At 41.4% G+C, this 16489-nt stretch overlaps 1 protein-coding gene across 2 annotated transcripts; it reads left to right on the top strand.

Moving 5' to 3' along the window:
- Positions 1-1945: 1945 nt before the first annotated feature.
- Positions 1946-15159, top strand: LOC130297022 (keratin, type I cytoskeletal 14-like). Of its 2 annotated transcripts, none has more exons than XM_056549175.1 (8): positions 1946-2006; positions 11020-11102; positions 11221-11377; positions 11515-11676; positions 13023-13148; positions 13277-13497; positions 14013-14047; positions 15003-15159. In XM_056549175.1, exons 2-8 carry the CDS (start codon positions 11035-11037, stop codon positions 15062-15064), a joined length of 831 nt encoding a protein of 276 aa, XP_056405150.1. In that variant the 5' UTR covers positions 1946-2006; positions 11020-11034; the 3' UTR covers positions 15065-15159. The 2 variants fall into 2 exon arrangements, with proteins under 2 accessions (XP_056405150.1, XP_056405149.1); XM_056549174.1 differs by lacking the exon at positions 1946-2006 and adding an exon at positions 9290-9978.
- The last annotated feature ends 1330 nt before the right edge of the window (positions 15160-16489 follow it).

The following is a 16489-nucleotide window of genomic DNA, read 5'->3' as shown; positions in this document are numbered from 1 at the left end:
AGTACAGTGAAATATGGTGGAGGCTCAATGATGTTTTGGGGGTGTTTTGCTGCCTCTGGCATTGGGTGCCTTGAATGTATACAAGGCATCATGAAATCTGAGGATTACCAACGGATTTTGGGTCGCACTGTACAGCCCAGGGTCAGAAAGCTGGGTTTGTGTCCGAGATCTTGGGTCCTCCAGCAGGACAATGATCCCAAACATACATCAAAAAGCTCCCAGAAATGGATGGCAATAAAGCGCTGGAGAGTTCTGAAGTGGCAGCAAAGAGTCCAGATCTAAATCCCATTGAACATCTGTGGAGAGATCTTATAATTGCTGTTGGGAAAAGGCGCCTTCCAATAAGAGACCTGGAGCAGTTTGCAAAGGAAGAGTGGTCCAACATTCCGGCTGAGAGGTGTAAGAAGCTTATTGATGGTTATAGGGAGCCACTGATTTCAGTTATTTTTTCCAAAGGGTGTGCAACCAAATATTTAGTTATAGGTGCCAATAATTTTGTCCAGCCCATTTTTGGAGTTTAGTGACATTATGTCCAATTTGCTTTTTTACCTCCCTTTTTTGGTTTAATTCCAATACACACAAAGGGAATAAACATGTGTATAGCAAAACATGTGTTACTGCAATCCTTTTCTGTGAGAAATACCTCATTAGTAAGAAAATGTAAAAAAAAAAATGCTTGTCAGTGCAGTAATGTGCCCTAAGACCTGTATGCGTATTAATATGCATGTGTTATTATGTAAAATAACTTTTGATCTATGGACCACTATGTTGAGTCTTTCTGCATCTCTCTGGGAGGCTGGAGGCATTTCTCCAGGAGCATGATGAGCTCCTCCTCCCCCCCCCCACCCCATCTCTCCTCTGTCATGAGGTCTGCACAAACATTTTTACATTTGCAACGTGCATGTTCTATATAACTCTAATATAGCAATGTAAAACTATAAGTACAGAAAATGCAAGAAAAACCTGCATTTTGTGCCAAAAAATTAAACCGTAAAGCAGCCGTGTGGAACCTATATGGTGCAAATACATAAAAAATAAGTTCATAAAATGACCAAAGAGAAACCATCTTGTATGTAAATAATAATTTAGCACCTTGTATTGCTTGTCAGTGTGCATGGAAATGCTTCAAGCTGTCTACATCTTAGGCTGGGTTCACACCACGTTTTCTTAAATACGGCTCCCGTATACGGTTTGGAGGAGGGGGTGGGGCCTCCGGTCGGCTTCGTTTTCGGTGAAACCGCATACAGCCGAAAACGAAGCCGACCGGAGGCTGCGGTTCACTCCGGTCGGCTCATAGACTTGCATTAAATACGGTTCCCGAATACGGCTGAGTGCGGGCGCCGCGATTAAGCCCCGCCCCCCTCCTCCAAACCGTATACGGGAACCGTATTTAAGAAAACGTGGTGTGAACCCAGCCTTATTTGGATCTCACAGTTGTTCAGTTCATGCTGGTGAAAGCTTAATCATACATTGCTCTGAGCCACATCATGGAGATAACCACACCTCCCTACCCCTTCCCTCAGAGAAAATGGTCCTTTTTTGAGGGACCAAAAAGGCTTTATTTTTAGGGTTCATTTGCAAAATTAAAGAGACAGAGACCACTAGTGGCCATTTTTTTAAACCATTTTTTTTCACATCTTTAGCAATCACATTTTTTTTAATGAATAATAATAGGAAAATGCTTTGTTTTTAAGGAATTATAAAATAGAAAAAAGTTGTTTTTAATGACAGTAACACTTTAATAATTGATCAGCAATGGCTGTTCCTCCAAAGAGGGATTGTTTTTCTATTAGCAATGCTAAAGAACTTTACAAAATGGCCATACCAAGCAGAGACATAATATAATCACTATAAGGTAGATTTATCAAAACCTGTGCAGAAGCAAAGTTGCCCAGTTGCCCATAGCAACCAATCAGCTTACTTCATTCTTAACAAGGCCTCTGAAAAATGAAAGAAGCGATCTGATTGGTTGCTATGGCCAACTGGGCAACTTTGCCTCTGCACAGGTTTTGATAAATTTCCCCCAATGAATTCATAGTATTATATTTATGTTGTATATTGTTTATTTATTCACATGGTCAATAGATTAATAACATTCTATAAATAAAAGGAGTTTCCCAACTCTAGGCCAACGGGCATCTCAGAAAACTCAGCTCAGTGAGCAGGGTCGACCTGTTCCAAAAAAAGAACCAGAGAACCCAGTGTGGCCACCTAGGCATTGGAGTGATAATGTGGCTCAGCCTCAGACTTCTGCCCGGAGCTTCCAAGCGTGGCCAGCGTGACTGTGCAAATATTGACGTTCCCCTGCTGGTTTAAAGGGGTACTCCGCTGCTCAGCGTTTGGAACAAACTGTTCAGAACGCTGGAGCCGGCGCTGGGAGCTCGTGACGTCATAGTCCCTCCCCCTCATAATATCATGACCCGCTCCTCAATGCAAGTCTATGGGAGTGGGCGTGAAAGCCGTCATGCCCCCTCCCATAGACTTGCATTGAGGGGGTGGGGCATGACATCATGAGCTCCTGGCTCCAGCATTCAGAACAGTTTGTTCCAAATGCTGAGCAGTGGAGTACCCCTTTAATGTCCTGGCGGGATTTTTTGTTCAAAATTTTCTGTCAGACCAGAAAATTCCCAGTGTGTATGGGTTCACAGAATCCCATTCACCTGCATGTTGAGCTATATGCAGCGGAATTTCCGACCGAAATTCATGAGCAGAATTTTGGTCAGAAATTCCGTAGTTTGAACCTGGCCTAATAAATTAATACAGGATATAGTAAGGTGGTTTGATGAGTAGCAGGGCAGACGGGTGAATATTTTTACCTAAGAAGGTGATGTGGATAGAGGAAAGGGGAAAGAGGGAAAACCTGCTTGTATATTTTAATAAAAATCATCCAATCACAGAGACAAGTAAAAAAAAATTACGTGACTGGAGGTATCCAATCAAAGGGGTAAGTAAGAAAGTTGGTTAACAACTAATGGAATACCCGTGTGGCCTCCAATATGTTGGTTGCACAGTACAGACATTAAGGTGCAGCATAAATAAGCACAGGGAGAACGACACACTACCGACATACATGACTGTGATTTCAGTAGGTTTAAATTATCCCCCATAGAACGTGTAACAAAGGATGAAAACGTGTCCCTCATCCACCACGCGGAGATGGCCTCATTTCGGATGGGACCCTAACACTTATTTCACTCACCTCTGCTGGGCATATGGCCTCTGACTGGGTGACATGCTGGATCCAATATGAGTGTTAGGGTCCCATCCGAAATGAGGCCACCTTCGCGTGGTGGATGGGGGACACGTTTTGATCAAAAAGTGCACTAAGAGCCTCCATTTTTTGACCAAGAGTGCTGCGCAACCTTCTTTTTTGTATACTCTGCATTTGCCACAGCAGCGTGCACCCATGTATTAGGTAGTAGTGCTGGCTATTTTTCTTTTTCTTTTTGCTGTGCAATTTCGTGGAGTGGCACCCTCTGTAGCCGTGCACCCCTCCCTGTTCACAGGAGATTTTATAATTTGATATTGGATCCAGCATGTCACCCAGTCAGAGGCCATATGCCCAGCAGAGGTGAGTGAAATGAGTGTTAGGGTCCCATCCGAATTTTAGGGTCCCATCCGAAATGAGGCCACCTCCGCTCTGGCTGAGTCTAACTGAGGATTTGGTTTGTATTCTAAAGTGTTGTAGTCTTAAGTGTTAACATCTGAGAAGTTTTATACGCAGAAGTTTAAAAAGCAGGAATTGTAAGCAGGACCCACTGTAACTGTAAGTATTACACTCCGTTGATAAAAGTAGTTTTTCCATATAGTTAATAACAGCTGTTTGTCACCAAGGATATGGACAGCAGGATTGGAGGTTTTCTTCAGTGCACATTGTGCCACATGTATACATCTCTGGAGCAGCAGCTTCAGGGTGAATACCGCTGTGACAAATGTGAGCATGTTGCCCACCTGGAAGCTCGTATTAGAGATCTAGATGAGCAAAATGCAACATTGAGGGCGATTGACAATCTTACAGAGCAAGCAGTTAGTGGGGTAGAAATGGAGGTTGGAGGAACTAGCCAGGAGGCCCAAGTAGGGAGATGGGTTAATGTAGTTAGAGGGACTGGAAAGGGGGCAAGGAAAAGGAAGGCCACTTCTGCTTCTGATCTCCCAAGTAAAATTGCCAAGTTGGGCGATGATGCGAGGGCCTCAGTATCAGAGGTGGCATCCCTAGTGGATACTGGTCTCCTTAACAGCCGGGGGAACAGCTCAACTAGTAGTGTGGGGGATGGTAACGCAGGTAGGCCAAGACAGTTAGTTGTGGTAGGGGATTCTATAATCAGGAAGACGGATAGAATAATTTGTCGCCAAGACCACCTCAACCGAATGGTTTGCTGTCTCCCTGGTGCCAGGGTTCGGCATGTTGTGGAAAGGGTGGACAAATTACTAGCGGGGGCTGGGGATGACCCAGCTGTCGTGGTCCATGTGCGAAGCAACGACAGAATACATGGTAGGTGGAGGTCCTTGAAGAATAATGCCAAGCTGAAGGAAAGGACCTCTAAGGTTGTGTTCTCTGGAATACTTCCTGTGCCATGCGAATCACAGGAAAGACAGCGGGAGCTTAGGGAGTTAAATGCATGGCTTAAGTCGTGGTGTAAGGGGGAAGGGTTTGGGTTTTTAGAGCACTGGGCTGACTTTTCATTGGGGTACAAACTCTATTCTACGGATACTTTGCACCTGAATGGAAGGGGGTCCGCTGTGCTGGGGGAGAGAATCCTGGAAGGGGTGGCTGAGTATTTAAACTAGGTGAGTGGGGGGAGGATAATAAAGCAAAGAAAGCAGACAGTGGGATGGATAGGTTAGAGAGGGGTCAGGACATAATGGTAGGTGGAGAGGAGTCCTGTGGGGGGAGGTTAAGAGCAGTGGATAAGGAAATCCATGGGTTACAAACCAGCCGTAAAAATAAATGTACCCCGAAAAACTTGTAATCCCAATAATTCAAAAAATTCCATTAGCCCCAATATCTCAATAACTACAATAAGCCCCATTAACTCAAAAAATCCCATTAGCCCCAATAACTTAAATAATAACGTTAGACCCAATAACTCAAATAATCCCATTAGCCCCAATAACTTAAATAGTACAATTAGCCCTTATAACTCAAAAAATAACATTAACCCCAATAACTCTGAAAATCCCATTAGTGAGACTATATGTGTAAAACTTAATGGAAATGTAAAGTGTATGTTCCCAAATGCCAGAAGCCTAGCAAATAAAATGGGGGAGCTTGAGGCCTTGATACTGGAGGAACATATTGATATAGTGGGGGTCACTGAGACATGGCTGGACTCCTCGCATGACTGGGCTGTTAATCTGCAGGGGTTTACATTGTTTCGCAAGGATAGAATGAACAGAAAAGGTGGTGGAGTCTGTCTGTATGTTAGAAGTGGTATGAAAGTCAGTGTGAACAATGCCATAGTGTGTGATGATTCTGAGGATGTGGAATCATTGTGGGTAGAATTGCAAAAGGAGGGAAATATTGAAAAAATTGTATTTGGTGTAATCTACAGACCCCCTAATATCACTGAAGAGATAGAAGGTCGGCTGTATAAACAAATAGAGAGGGCCGCCCGGGCAGGTACAGTGGTAATAATGGGAGATTTTAATTATCCAGATATAGATTGAGGCCGGGGGTTGGCTAAAACTACAAAGGGGAGAAAATTCCTAAATTTATTGCAGGATAATTTTATGGGCCAGTTTGTGGAGGACCCAACAAGAAGTGATGCCTTGTTGGATCTGATCATTTCCAACAACGCAGAGCTGGTTGGTAATGTAACTGTGCGGGAAAACCTTGGTAATAGCGACCACAATATAGTTACTTTTGACTTAAAATGTAGAAAACAAAGACAGGCGGGGAAGGCAAAAACATATAACTTTAAAAAGGCAAATTTCCCTGGGCTGAGGGCTGCACTACAGGACATAGACTGGGGGGAGGTGTTGTCAAATACTGATACAGAAGGTAAATGGGACATCTTTAAATCAACTCTAAATAACTATACAGCTCAAATATATACCAAAGGGGAACAAATATAAACGATTAAAACTAAATCCTACATGGCTGACAAATGAGGTTAAAAGAGCAATAAACAACAAAAAAATAGCCTTCAAAAAATAAAATCTGATGGGTCAGATATAACATTTAAACAGTACAAGGAGCTTAATAAAATCTGTAAAAATGTAATAAAAACAGCAAAAATTCAAAACGAGAGACAGGTGGCCAAAGAAAGCAAAACTAATCCTAAATATTTTTTTAGATATATAAATACAAAAAAAACAAGGACAGAGCATGTAGGACCCCTTAATAATGATAATGGGGAGGTTGTCACGGGCGATCAAGAGAAGGCGGAGCTACTGAATGGGTTCTTTAGTTCTGTATACACTATGGAAAAAGGAGCTGACATTGGACAGGTCAGTGCTGGTAACACATCATGTAATGTACTGAACTGGCTTAATGTAGAGATGGTACAAGGTAAGTACAGTAAAGTAAATGTAAGCAAATCTCCAGGGCCAGATGGACTACACCCAAGAGTTCTTAGAGAGGTAAATTCAGTAATATCTGTACCCTTGTTCATGATATTTAGAGATTCTCTGGTGTCTGGTATTGTGCCAAGGGACTGGCGCAAGGCGAATGTGGTACCAATCTTCAAGAAGGGCTCTAGGTCTTCGCCAGGCAATTATAGACCGGTAAGTCTAACGTGCATTGTGGGTAAATTGTTTGAAGGACTAATAAGGGATTACATACAGGAATACATAGGGGATAATAGTATTATAAGTGATAGCCAGCATGGGTTTACTAAGGATAGAAGTTGTCAAACCAATCTAATTTGCTTTTATGAAGAGGTGAGTAGAAGCCTTGACAGAGGAATGGCTGTGGATATAGTGTTTCTGGATTTTGCTAAAGCATTTGATACTGTCCCTCATAGACGTCTGACAGGTAAGTTAAGGTCTTTGGGCTTGGAAACTTTAGTTTGTAACTGGATTGAACACTGGCTCATGGATCGTACCCAGAGAGTGGTGGTCAATGATTCGTACTCTGATTGGTCCCCGGTTATTAGTGGTGTACCCCAAGGTTCAGTACTGGGCCCGCTGTTGTTTAATTTATTTATCAATGATATAGAGGATGGCATTAACAGCTCTGTTTCTATCTTTGCAGATGACACCAAGCTTTGTAGCACAGTACAGTCTATAGAGGATGTGCATAAGTTACAAGATGACTTGGATAGACTAAGTGTCTGGGCATCCACTTGGCAAATGAGGTTCAATGTGGATAAATGTAAAGTTATGCATCTGGGTACTAATAACCTGCATGCATCGTATGTCTTAGGGGGGATTCAACTGGCAGAGTCACTGGTAGAGAAGGATCTGGGTGACTTGTAGATCACAGACTACAGAATAGCATGCAATGTCAGGCTGCTGCTTCCAAAGCCGGCAGGATATTGTCATGTATCAAAAGAGGCATGAACTCAAGGGACAGGGAGATAATACTCCCCCTTTATAAAGCATTGGTACGGCCTCACCTGGAAAATGCTGTTCAGTTTTGGTCGCCTGTTCATAAAAGGGACACTGCAGAGTTGGAAAGGGTGCAGAGACGCGCGACGAAACTAATATGGGGCATGGAACATCTTAGCTATGAGGAGCGATTAAAGGAGTTACAATTGTTTAGTCTTGAGAAGAGACGTTTAAGGGGGGATATGATAAATGTATATAAGTATATAAATGGCCCATACAAAAAATATGGAGAAAAATTGTTCCAGGTTAAACCCCCCCCCCCCCCCGCCCCCCAAAGGACAAGGGGGCACTCCCTCCGTCTGGAGAAAAAAAGGTTTAGTCTAAAGGGGCGACACGCCTTCTTTACCGTGAGGACTGTGAATTTATGGAACAGTCTACCTCAGGAACTGGTCACAGCAGGAACAATTAACAGCTTTAAAACAGGGTTAGATACATTCCTGGAACAAAATAACATTAATGCTTATGCAGAATTATAAAACTACATCCCTTCCCCTTATCCCCTTACACCCTTCCCTTCAATTCCCTGGTTGGACTTGATGGACGTATGTCTTTTTTCAACCATACTAACTATGTAACTATGTAACTATGTGGTGGATGGGGGACACGTTTTGATGAAAAAGTGAGCTAAGTGCCTCCATTTTTTGACCAAAAGAGCTGCTGCAACCTTCTTTTGTATACTATGTAACAAAGGATACTAACAGGGACTTTATAATACCCTCAGATACCAGAAATTAATCTTGCCATAGATGTTTCGCTTTTTATTATATTATTCATTAAATAGGCTTTTATAGGAAATACCACTTTGCACCGCTTTTTCATGTGGATCTTTATAGGGCAGCGCCTGCAGCCCGAAAATCACACGAGTACCCCTGATACAAGGGTGATACGCACAAACCCAAATTCAATACCATGTGGGAGTACGCTCCGTGCCAGATGACTGGCGATGCAGGGCAGAGTCTCGTGATGTCAAGGTCACGCCCTGCTCGTGATATCACAGCCACGCCCCCTCAATGCAAGACTATGGGAGGGGACGTGACCGTGATGTCATGAGCCTCCAGCGCTGCACCCAACGAACGCCGGCTGCAGCAGGGAGACCACGGGGTTCTCATCATCAGGACCCCCGCAATCAGACATCTTATCCCCTATCCTTTGGATAGGGGATAAGCTGTCTAGGGGCTGAATACCCCTTTAACTAAATAGTTGTGAAGCTATACTGGACTTGTTCAAATGGCGAAGGTGTTACTGCTCTTGGACTCTACACATGTACTCGAGTTAATGCTGTAGCAGATAACTTGTGTGAGTTCTTTGTCAACAATGAAAACTATAAAAGTATAAAAGAGTAAAAAAGGGCATATCAATGTTTTCTAAAAGGTAGGCCATCAGACTGATTTCTGGTGGGCCCAAAATACCTCAGTCCGATCTTAACAAAGGGAATCAATAAGACCATCAGATCTTCATAATGAGCTGGTCCTATCCTTTCTTAAGGAGTGTTTAGAAAAACGTAAAATGTACATTAACCAATGTAATTTAAAAATTCCCAGACATCTTTAGAGCCCAAGACTTGCATGAGACTAGGACAATCTGGATCCTTTTTGTTTAGCTGGATAGGTGTGGTGAATATAACGCTGTTGAACAGCGCTGCAATAAACTTGTCATAGTTTCCACCTTCCCTATGATCTTTCTCAAGCAATCACACAAATGTCTTTAATATAAATCTCATTAATGGTCAAATGAAACGAAACATGATGCTTGTAAATCCTTTTGCCTCTTGCAACACCCCCTCTGCTGTCTTTTATAAAATGGGCCCTTACACTTGGATTTTTAAAGAAGAAGCAGACTAAGTTTTGCAGAACTCTCAACATGAGCCATTGTATCAAGTCAAGCCATTCTACAGCTGGTTCCATCAAGGGGACCGGCCATAGGATCACCAGCCATATCTCAACTCTCCACCACAAGGTGCATCATGGAGATTCACATAAAATCTCCCAACATGGATCATCCCATGGATCTCATCATGGAGGATTTCATAAAGTACATCATGGAAGCTCCAGCCTATCCCATCATGGTGGTCATTACAGGACCCCAAGTGTCCATGGAGGATGTGGAGGAAAAGGAATCTCTATTTCCAAACATACTTCTTTAGGTCATGGGTATGGATTTGGAGGTGTCCAGGGTCACAACAGTCACTTTGGTGGTTTTGGAGGCCACAGCGTTTGGAAGGGTGATGGTCTCTTCAATGTCAATGAGAAAGAAACCATGAAACATCTAAATGATCGACTGGCTTCCTACCTTGAGAAGGTTCGATCTTTAGAACAAGAAAATGCCCAACTTGAGAGGAATATAAGAGAGTGGTATGAGAGGAACCAACCCAGCAGTCTTCCTGATTTCAGCAGCTACTTTAGAACTATCCAGGACCTTCAAAGCCAGGTGAGGATGTTAAGATATTTCACATGTATATACGTAGGTAAAATAAAGTGTAACCACAAGAATTGATTAAGATATTTATATTGTTGGCCATTTTGGATCAACTTCATCTCTACAGACGCTTACCAATCTTGATTCACTGCCTATCTTTCTCCACCATAGGCCTCTTTTTGCTGCTCCTTCTCCTGATGCTAGTGGCTTTTTAGTTCTTTTTTGGGTTTCTGTCCCTTTCCCTTTACTCCCTTCTCTCCCCCTTCTACAATGGCCTTTCTCTACCCTTCTCCCTTACATGTTATATTCTTGTAAATATCCTGTCATTTTTTTGCTTTACCTTCTGTCCACCTTTTGTTTTTAATGCAATTGTCCTTTAATCTGTCTTATATCACTGAGATATTACGAGGGACTCCCATGTGGGTCTTCTCTATTGCCGATATATATGCCATCTTATTCTCGTTTTTTTTTGGTATTGTTGAAATTGTATTTATAGATCATTTTCAAATGGCCCCTATATAATTGTTGGTATATTTCGAAAAGCAATAAAACTGTGAATATAAAAAAATAAATAAATAAACAAATAATAATACTAATAATAAGAAGTTGCAGTTCCAAATAATATTTTTTCTTCTTACCAACAAGTAACTCCAAGAACCACTAGAAGAGTGCTCCTAGTGTAGTACCGTGGGGTGTGAATACGGCAAAAACAGAATGTCCACTTCCCTTCTTCCCTGGTTTTGGAAGAACTCCTGTGTAGGCTTTGATACATTGAGTAGCAGTCGTCTTCCCTTTGTCCTCGGTGTTCACTTTACAGATACAAATCTCCAAATCACGAATGCAGTATATATGATTTTTATTCTTTATACATTCCAAAAAAGTTGTAAGTCCATCAAACTAGAGGCTGACATAATACTTGACTTAAGTGGAAAGGTAAATTGAGGTAGCAAGTAATTGGCAGCAGGTTGACTCGTTGCCTTTCTTTATAGCTCCACAATGACATTACTGCAAATTTCAAGATAATTTAACACAATTTTCTTCTATTTCATTTAGATATCTTCTGCCACTATGGAAAACGCAAGAATTGTGCTTCAAATCGACAATGCTAGACTGGCTGCTGATGACTTCAAGAATAAGTATGTTATATCCATATAATAGATTAATTTAGATTCAAAATTTTCACTTGTAGACTCAATTGTTGCTAACACTGTTGCTGTCCTTATCCTTAATCTGGTGCTTGTCCTTCTTTTTTAGATATGAGATGGAGCTTAGACTTAGAAACAACGTTGAGTCTGATGTTAATGGCTTGCGTCGTGTCCTAGAAGAGCTAAGTCGGGAGGTATGTGACTTGGAGAGTCAAGTCCAAAACCTTCAAGAGGAACTTCTACAGATGAAGAGGAGCCATGAGGAGGTGATCATTTTGGCTTTTCAATATGATATTATCAATGACTGCAAAGCATGTTTGTCCATCAACAGTATAGCAAAAGAAAATCCTATTGGAAATATACATATGGATTTTTATATCAACCATTATCAATTTGCTTTTAGGAAGTAAACTCTCTGCGTGCTCAGTTGGGAGCCAGAGTCAATGTGGAATTGGATGCAGCCCCATCAATGGATCTGAACAGAGTATTGTCTGAGATCCGTGAGCAATATGAGAACCTCATGGAAAGGAACATGAGAGAAGTTGAGAGCATGTTCCTCCAAAGGGTATGTTTTTCTTACATTACCTCATTTCTAAAGATGTGTATCATATATATATATATATATATATATATATATATATATATATATACAGTGGTCCCTCAACATACGATGGTAATTCGTTCCAAGCGGACCATCGTTTGTTGAAACCATCGTATGTTGACGGATCCGTGCAATGTAAAGTATAGGACAGTGGTCTACAACCTGCGGACCTCCAGCTGCTGCAAAACTACAACACCCAGCCTTCCATCGTTGTCGCCGCGTCCCCGAGGTGTCCCCAATGCTCCGGCAAGGCCTCTGCTTCCCCTGCATCCGTGCTCTTCGTCGCCGCCATCACGTCGCTACGCATACCGCTCCTATTGGATGACGGGACGGCGTGCGTAGCGACGTGATGACGTCGATGGAGAGCACCGACGATGCAGGGATGCCGAAGAGGACGCGCCGGAGCCCCGAGGACAGGTAAGGGATCGTCACCGGAGCACACGGGGCACCGTAAACGGCTATCCGGTGGCAGCTGAAGCAGTCTGTGCTGCCGGATTATGCAATGGTCCCGACATACAAAAGCATTGTATATTGATGCTGCCATCAACATGCGATGGCCTCTGAGAGGCCACCGTATGCCGAAATGATCGTATGTCGGGGCCATCGTAGGTTGAGGGGTCACTGTATATGTATATATACAGAACATGAGCAAGCCTGGGTAAACGTAACAGAATAAATGTAACAAGCATTAGCATGCAACAGTTTGAGATACTAGATATTGTTTTAGGATATTTCTTAATAGTGTCAAGGAAAAATACTTTTAATGTATCACAGAGACCTGTCAAAAGTTTTTATCGATCGGGGTCTGATTGTTCAGACCTTGACCGACCAATAGAATGAACATAGGTTACCAGTGCACTGCCAGGGATTGTGACCAGCATATAAACTTACATTTATATTCAGAACCTGACCAATCAAAACTTGTATTTGTTTCTATGACATGTCAAAGTTTTTTTGGGATCAAATGAATTGTTTAAAATTAAAAAATGCATATACTTACTTGCAATTCCATGCCTAACCACATGGTGTGCTGTAAAGTTGAAACACAACTTTTTTTTTCATTAGTAATTTAATGTTCCATAGCACCATTTTGTGGTAGAAAAATATTTAGTGGATTTATTTACATTTTCTGATCTGCAAAAGACAGAATATACATTGCATTGTGTTTGCTGAACTATAGATAAAGAGTTCAACAAAAAAGGACAGAAAAAATCACATCGCTAAAGCAAAAAAATTTATATTATTGATCATCTAAACTAATTAGACAAAATAAAGCCTTCATATGGTATTCTATGCTTTCTATTTATTAGAGCGAAGAGTTGAACCGTCAGATGGCATCTGGTTCTGAACAATTGCAATCTGTCCAAACTGAGGTCATTGAACTAAGACGCAGCGTCCAGACTCTTGAGATTGAACTACAAAGCCAACTAAGCATGGTGAGTGTAGCTTCATAACCAAAATATAACCATAGGTTTAGGTTTAAATTAGCATGGATTTTGGTACTAAATTACAGTCGGATTAGTCGGAATACAACCCATGCCTCATTTCTGTTTTCATGCTGCAGAAATCAGCTTTGGAAGGAACATTGGCCGAGACAGAGGCCACTTTTGGCTCCCAACTTGCCCAGTTGCAATGTCTGATCAACAACGTTGAGTCTGAGTTGTCACAGATCCGTGGAGACCTAGAACGCCAGAACCATGAATATAAGATCCTAATGGACCAGAAAACACATCTGGAAATGGAGATTGCCACATACAAGCGCCTGATTGATGGTCACGACATCCAGTAAGTGATACAAAATGTGTTCTGAAACCTAATGATTCCCCATCATTAGAAACAACAGTTGACATTAAAACATGGGGTTATGTTCCTAAATCATTGCCTTTTCCATCTCGCTGTATTAGACAAGCTCCATAGACTTGCAATAAAGCCTGTCTCCTACAGTGAGACCGAGAATACAGCAAGGAAATTACCAACCCCAACGTCCCCCCAATTTGAGGAGAAGTAAATGATAAATAACACCAACTGGCCCAACACCAACAGTTGGAGTTGCTTTGAAAGCTAGTGAATTAAACACATAGCCGCTAGCTCATACCGACTCATTTTAGAGACAAAAACTTTTGTCAACAGATTTTGCTAATAACAGAGACACTTAAATTAAATTTAAATCTTTATATAGAGTTAAAAACATTTCATGTATTTAACATTTGTTCCAAAATATATTGCAATTATGTAACTGATAAAGTTGCTTTTTGAATGTAGAAATCTATCAGAATTTTGACAAAATGTTGTTTTTTCAGTGTTTCTGGGGACCACCTTTCAAGCACCAAACAGGGTAAGTTTAAGAAGAGCCACACAATAGGGTGCCATTTGGGAGACAGAACTGGAGCTTATGACTCCCTAAAGGGACTTCCCTTTTAGATTTTCTTAAATTAAGACCTGTACACATGTACAGAGGAACATGGGGGATTGTATTAAAGTCAGTGAACGGCTTTAATGGAAGTTTAACTGTGGTAACCTGGAGCCACAATATACGGAGGACGACTTCTGGACCCTTTCACCGTGTAGTGCAGCACTGTGGCTCTCAAAGCAGCTGAAATGGGGATTGGTAGGCCATCAATCATTTCAGGCCAGAAAATTCCTTCAAGGACCATGGAGACTCAATGTGTTATTTTATAATTGTGTCTATAGGAGCCATATTGCCCCTAGTCACATTGAATCTAGGAGTGAAAACCTTTGAAACACAGCATCTGATGTAGCATGATGTCCATTCCAACCTATTAAGTTGATTATTTAATTTAAAGGACCTCTAAAAACTAAAATCTATTATCTGAATGGTTGCTCAAGTGTTTTAGAGGGTGCTCAACCCCCAGCTAGCAACATATTTTGAAGCTCCTAGGCCCCTTAGCAAGCATTGCTAAGGGAAACCCACTTACCATATTTTACAGTAGCATACCGGCGGGAGGACCGCACAGGAATGTGCCGTCTCATAGATGGCTATGCATTCCGTACAGAGTCCGCAGAAAGAATAGACATGTCCATTCTTCGTGCAGACAGTAGAATTGGAATCTCCGCGCCAGAAAAATCTGGTGCGGAAATTCTGCCATGTGCATAATACAGCAGAATCCCATTGAATTCAATGGGACTCTGCTGCTGCTTAATCTCTGCATTGAGATTCCGCACAGAAATTCTGGTATGTGAACATAGCCTAAGACTTGTGTCTTTTTATGTACTGGGCTGTCAAGTAAATGAAAATGAAACTTCTTTCCTCTTTTTTCCATCTTCTGAAGTGTCCCACCATTCTGTGAAGATCATCCACAGTCCCGAACACGTCCACCACACCAAATGTTAATTGTCCGGAGGACATCTTCTACTACTAAGCCACGGATTCCCGACATGATAAATGCTTATGATATGATATTGACATGCTCATTGTGGAAATCTTTGCTTCTTCTTCTAAGCATTGCTATGGGTTCTTTACTTCAATAAAAAAACATTTTATTGTGCATAATTTAATGTTGTGGTCAGTTACTATGTGGACATGATCATTATACTCATCATACTGTATGCTCATATGGAAAAAATATAAAAATATAAAAATGTATCTAAAAAACAAAAAAATTAAATTAGCAATTCAGGCAAAACGGATACAGATGGTCTAAGGGGCAGAGTTTCAGACAAGAGTATAGAAAAGGTCCCCCTCTTGTCACTCTTCTTCCTTATCCTCCTTAACAGGCTGTAAAGGTCCCCATGTACATAAAAAAAAAATTTGACATAAAGGGGTACTCCGCCCCTAGACAAATGATAGGGGATGAGATGTCTGATCGCAGGGTCCCGCCGCTGGGGACCCCCACGATCTCCGTGCTGCACCCTGCGTTCGTATAGAGCGTCGGATGCAGTGCCGGAGGCTCATGACGTCACAGCCACGCCCCGCTCGTAACGCCATGGCCAAGCCCCTGAATGCCAGTCTATAGACTGGCATTGAGGGGGCGTATCCCGGAGTACCCCTTTAACCCACCATTTTTGGTAGATCTGGCCAATTGTCTAATATATATGGGACATCCTGACTCTTCCACTGATACATATTTTTAATGTTTGCCTTTGATAAATTAGTCTAAATAATAGCTTTTTTTGAAGTAACAAGACAAATCTCGCATTTTAGATGCATTTTTTCAGCTTTTGAAATTTCTTCTAGACCCAGCTATAACTTGTATAATAAATGTTCTCCATTATATTTATACAAAATATTTGTGGTTAAAATAAAATCCCGGGCAATGTTCGCATTTATTTTTACTCTACATGTACTGTATTTGTTGGCCTACTGGCAGACAATGTGTGCTTCTACATGCCCGAGTTCTGCTCATTTCAGTGGATCTAATGTCCACCAAGGATTACATTTAGATGCCCACAAAATTGCAATATATGCTTAGAAATTAAACAAAACATAGAAACGAATCAGCATGGCTGATCACATCAGAATCTGTGCTACCATAAATAACAATGTACTCAGAATAAGGAAAAGTCTATAGACTAAAATACAATAAATAGTATCACTTCTTTATTCATTTACACAAAAAGACCTCAATAAAAGCTTAAAAAAAAATACAGACATAGATAGATATAGGGGGAAAAGATCTTACAAAGGAATGACAGTGTCTGATGGGATCCAAATAATTTGGTATAAATACATGGAAATGGTTGGCAATCTCCAAACTATATAACAGGCCCACATGTAGTGTTCATACAGTATTTACCGTATTTTTCGCCCTATAGGACG

The sequence above is a fragment of the Hyla sarda genome, chromosome 12 (assembly GCF_029499605.1).
Source record: "Hyla sarda isolate aHylSar1 chromosome 12, aHylSar1.hap1, whole genome shotgun sequence".
NCBI lineage: Eukaryota > Metazoa > Chordata > Amphibia > Anura > Hylidae > Hyla > Hyla sarda.
Note: the sequence above shows the minus strand (reverse complement) of the source record. Positions and strands in the feature narration are given on the sequence as shown.

Coding starts and splice junctions, on each gene's coding strand:
- LOC130297022 (XM_056549174.1), top strand. CDS start 9,412: ATGAGCCATTGTATCAAGTCAAGCCATTCTACAGCTGGTTCCATCAAG. Junction 11,103..11,220: donor GCTGATGACTTCAAGAATAA/GTATGTTATATC, acceptor CTTCTTTTTTAG/ATATGAGATGGAGCTTAGAC. Junction 11,378..11,514: donor TGAAGAGGAGCCATGAGGAG/GTGATCATTTTG, acceptor ATTTGCTTTTAG/GAAGTAAACTCTCTGCGTGC.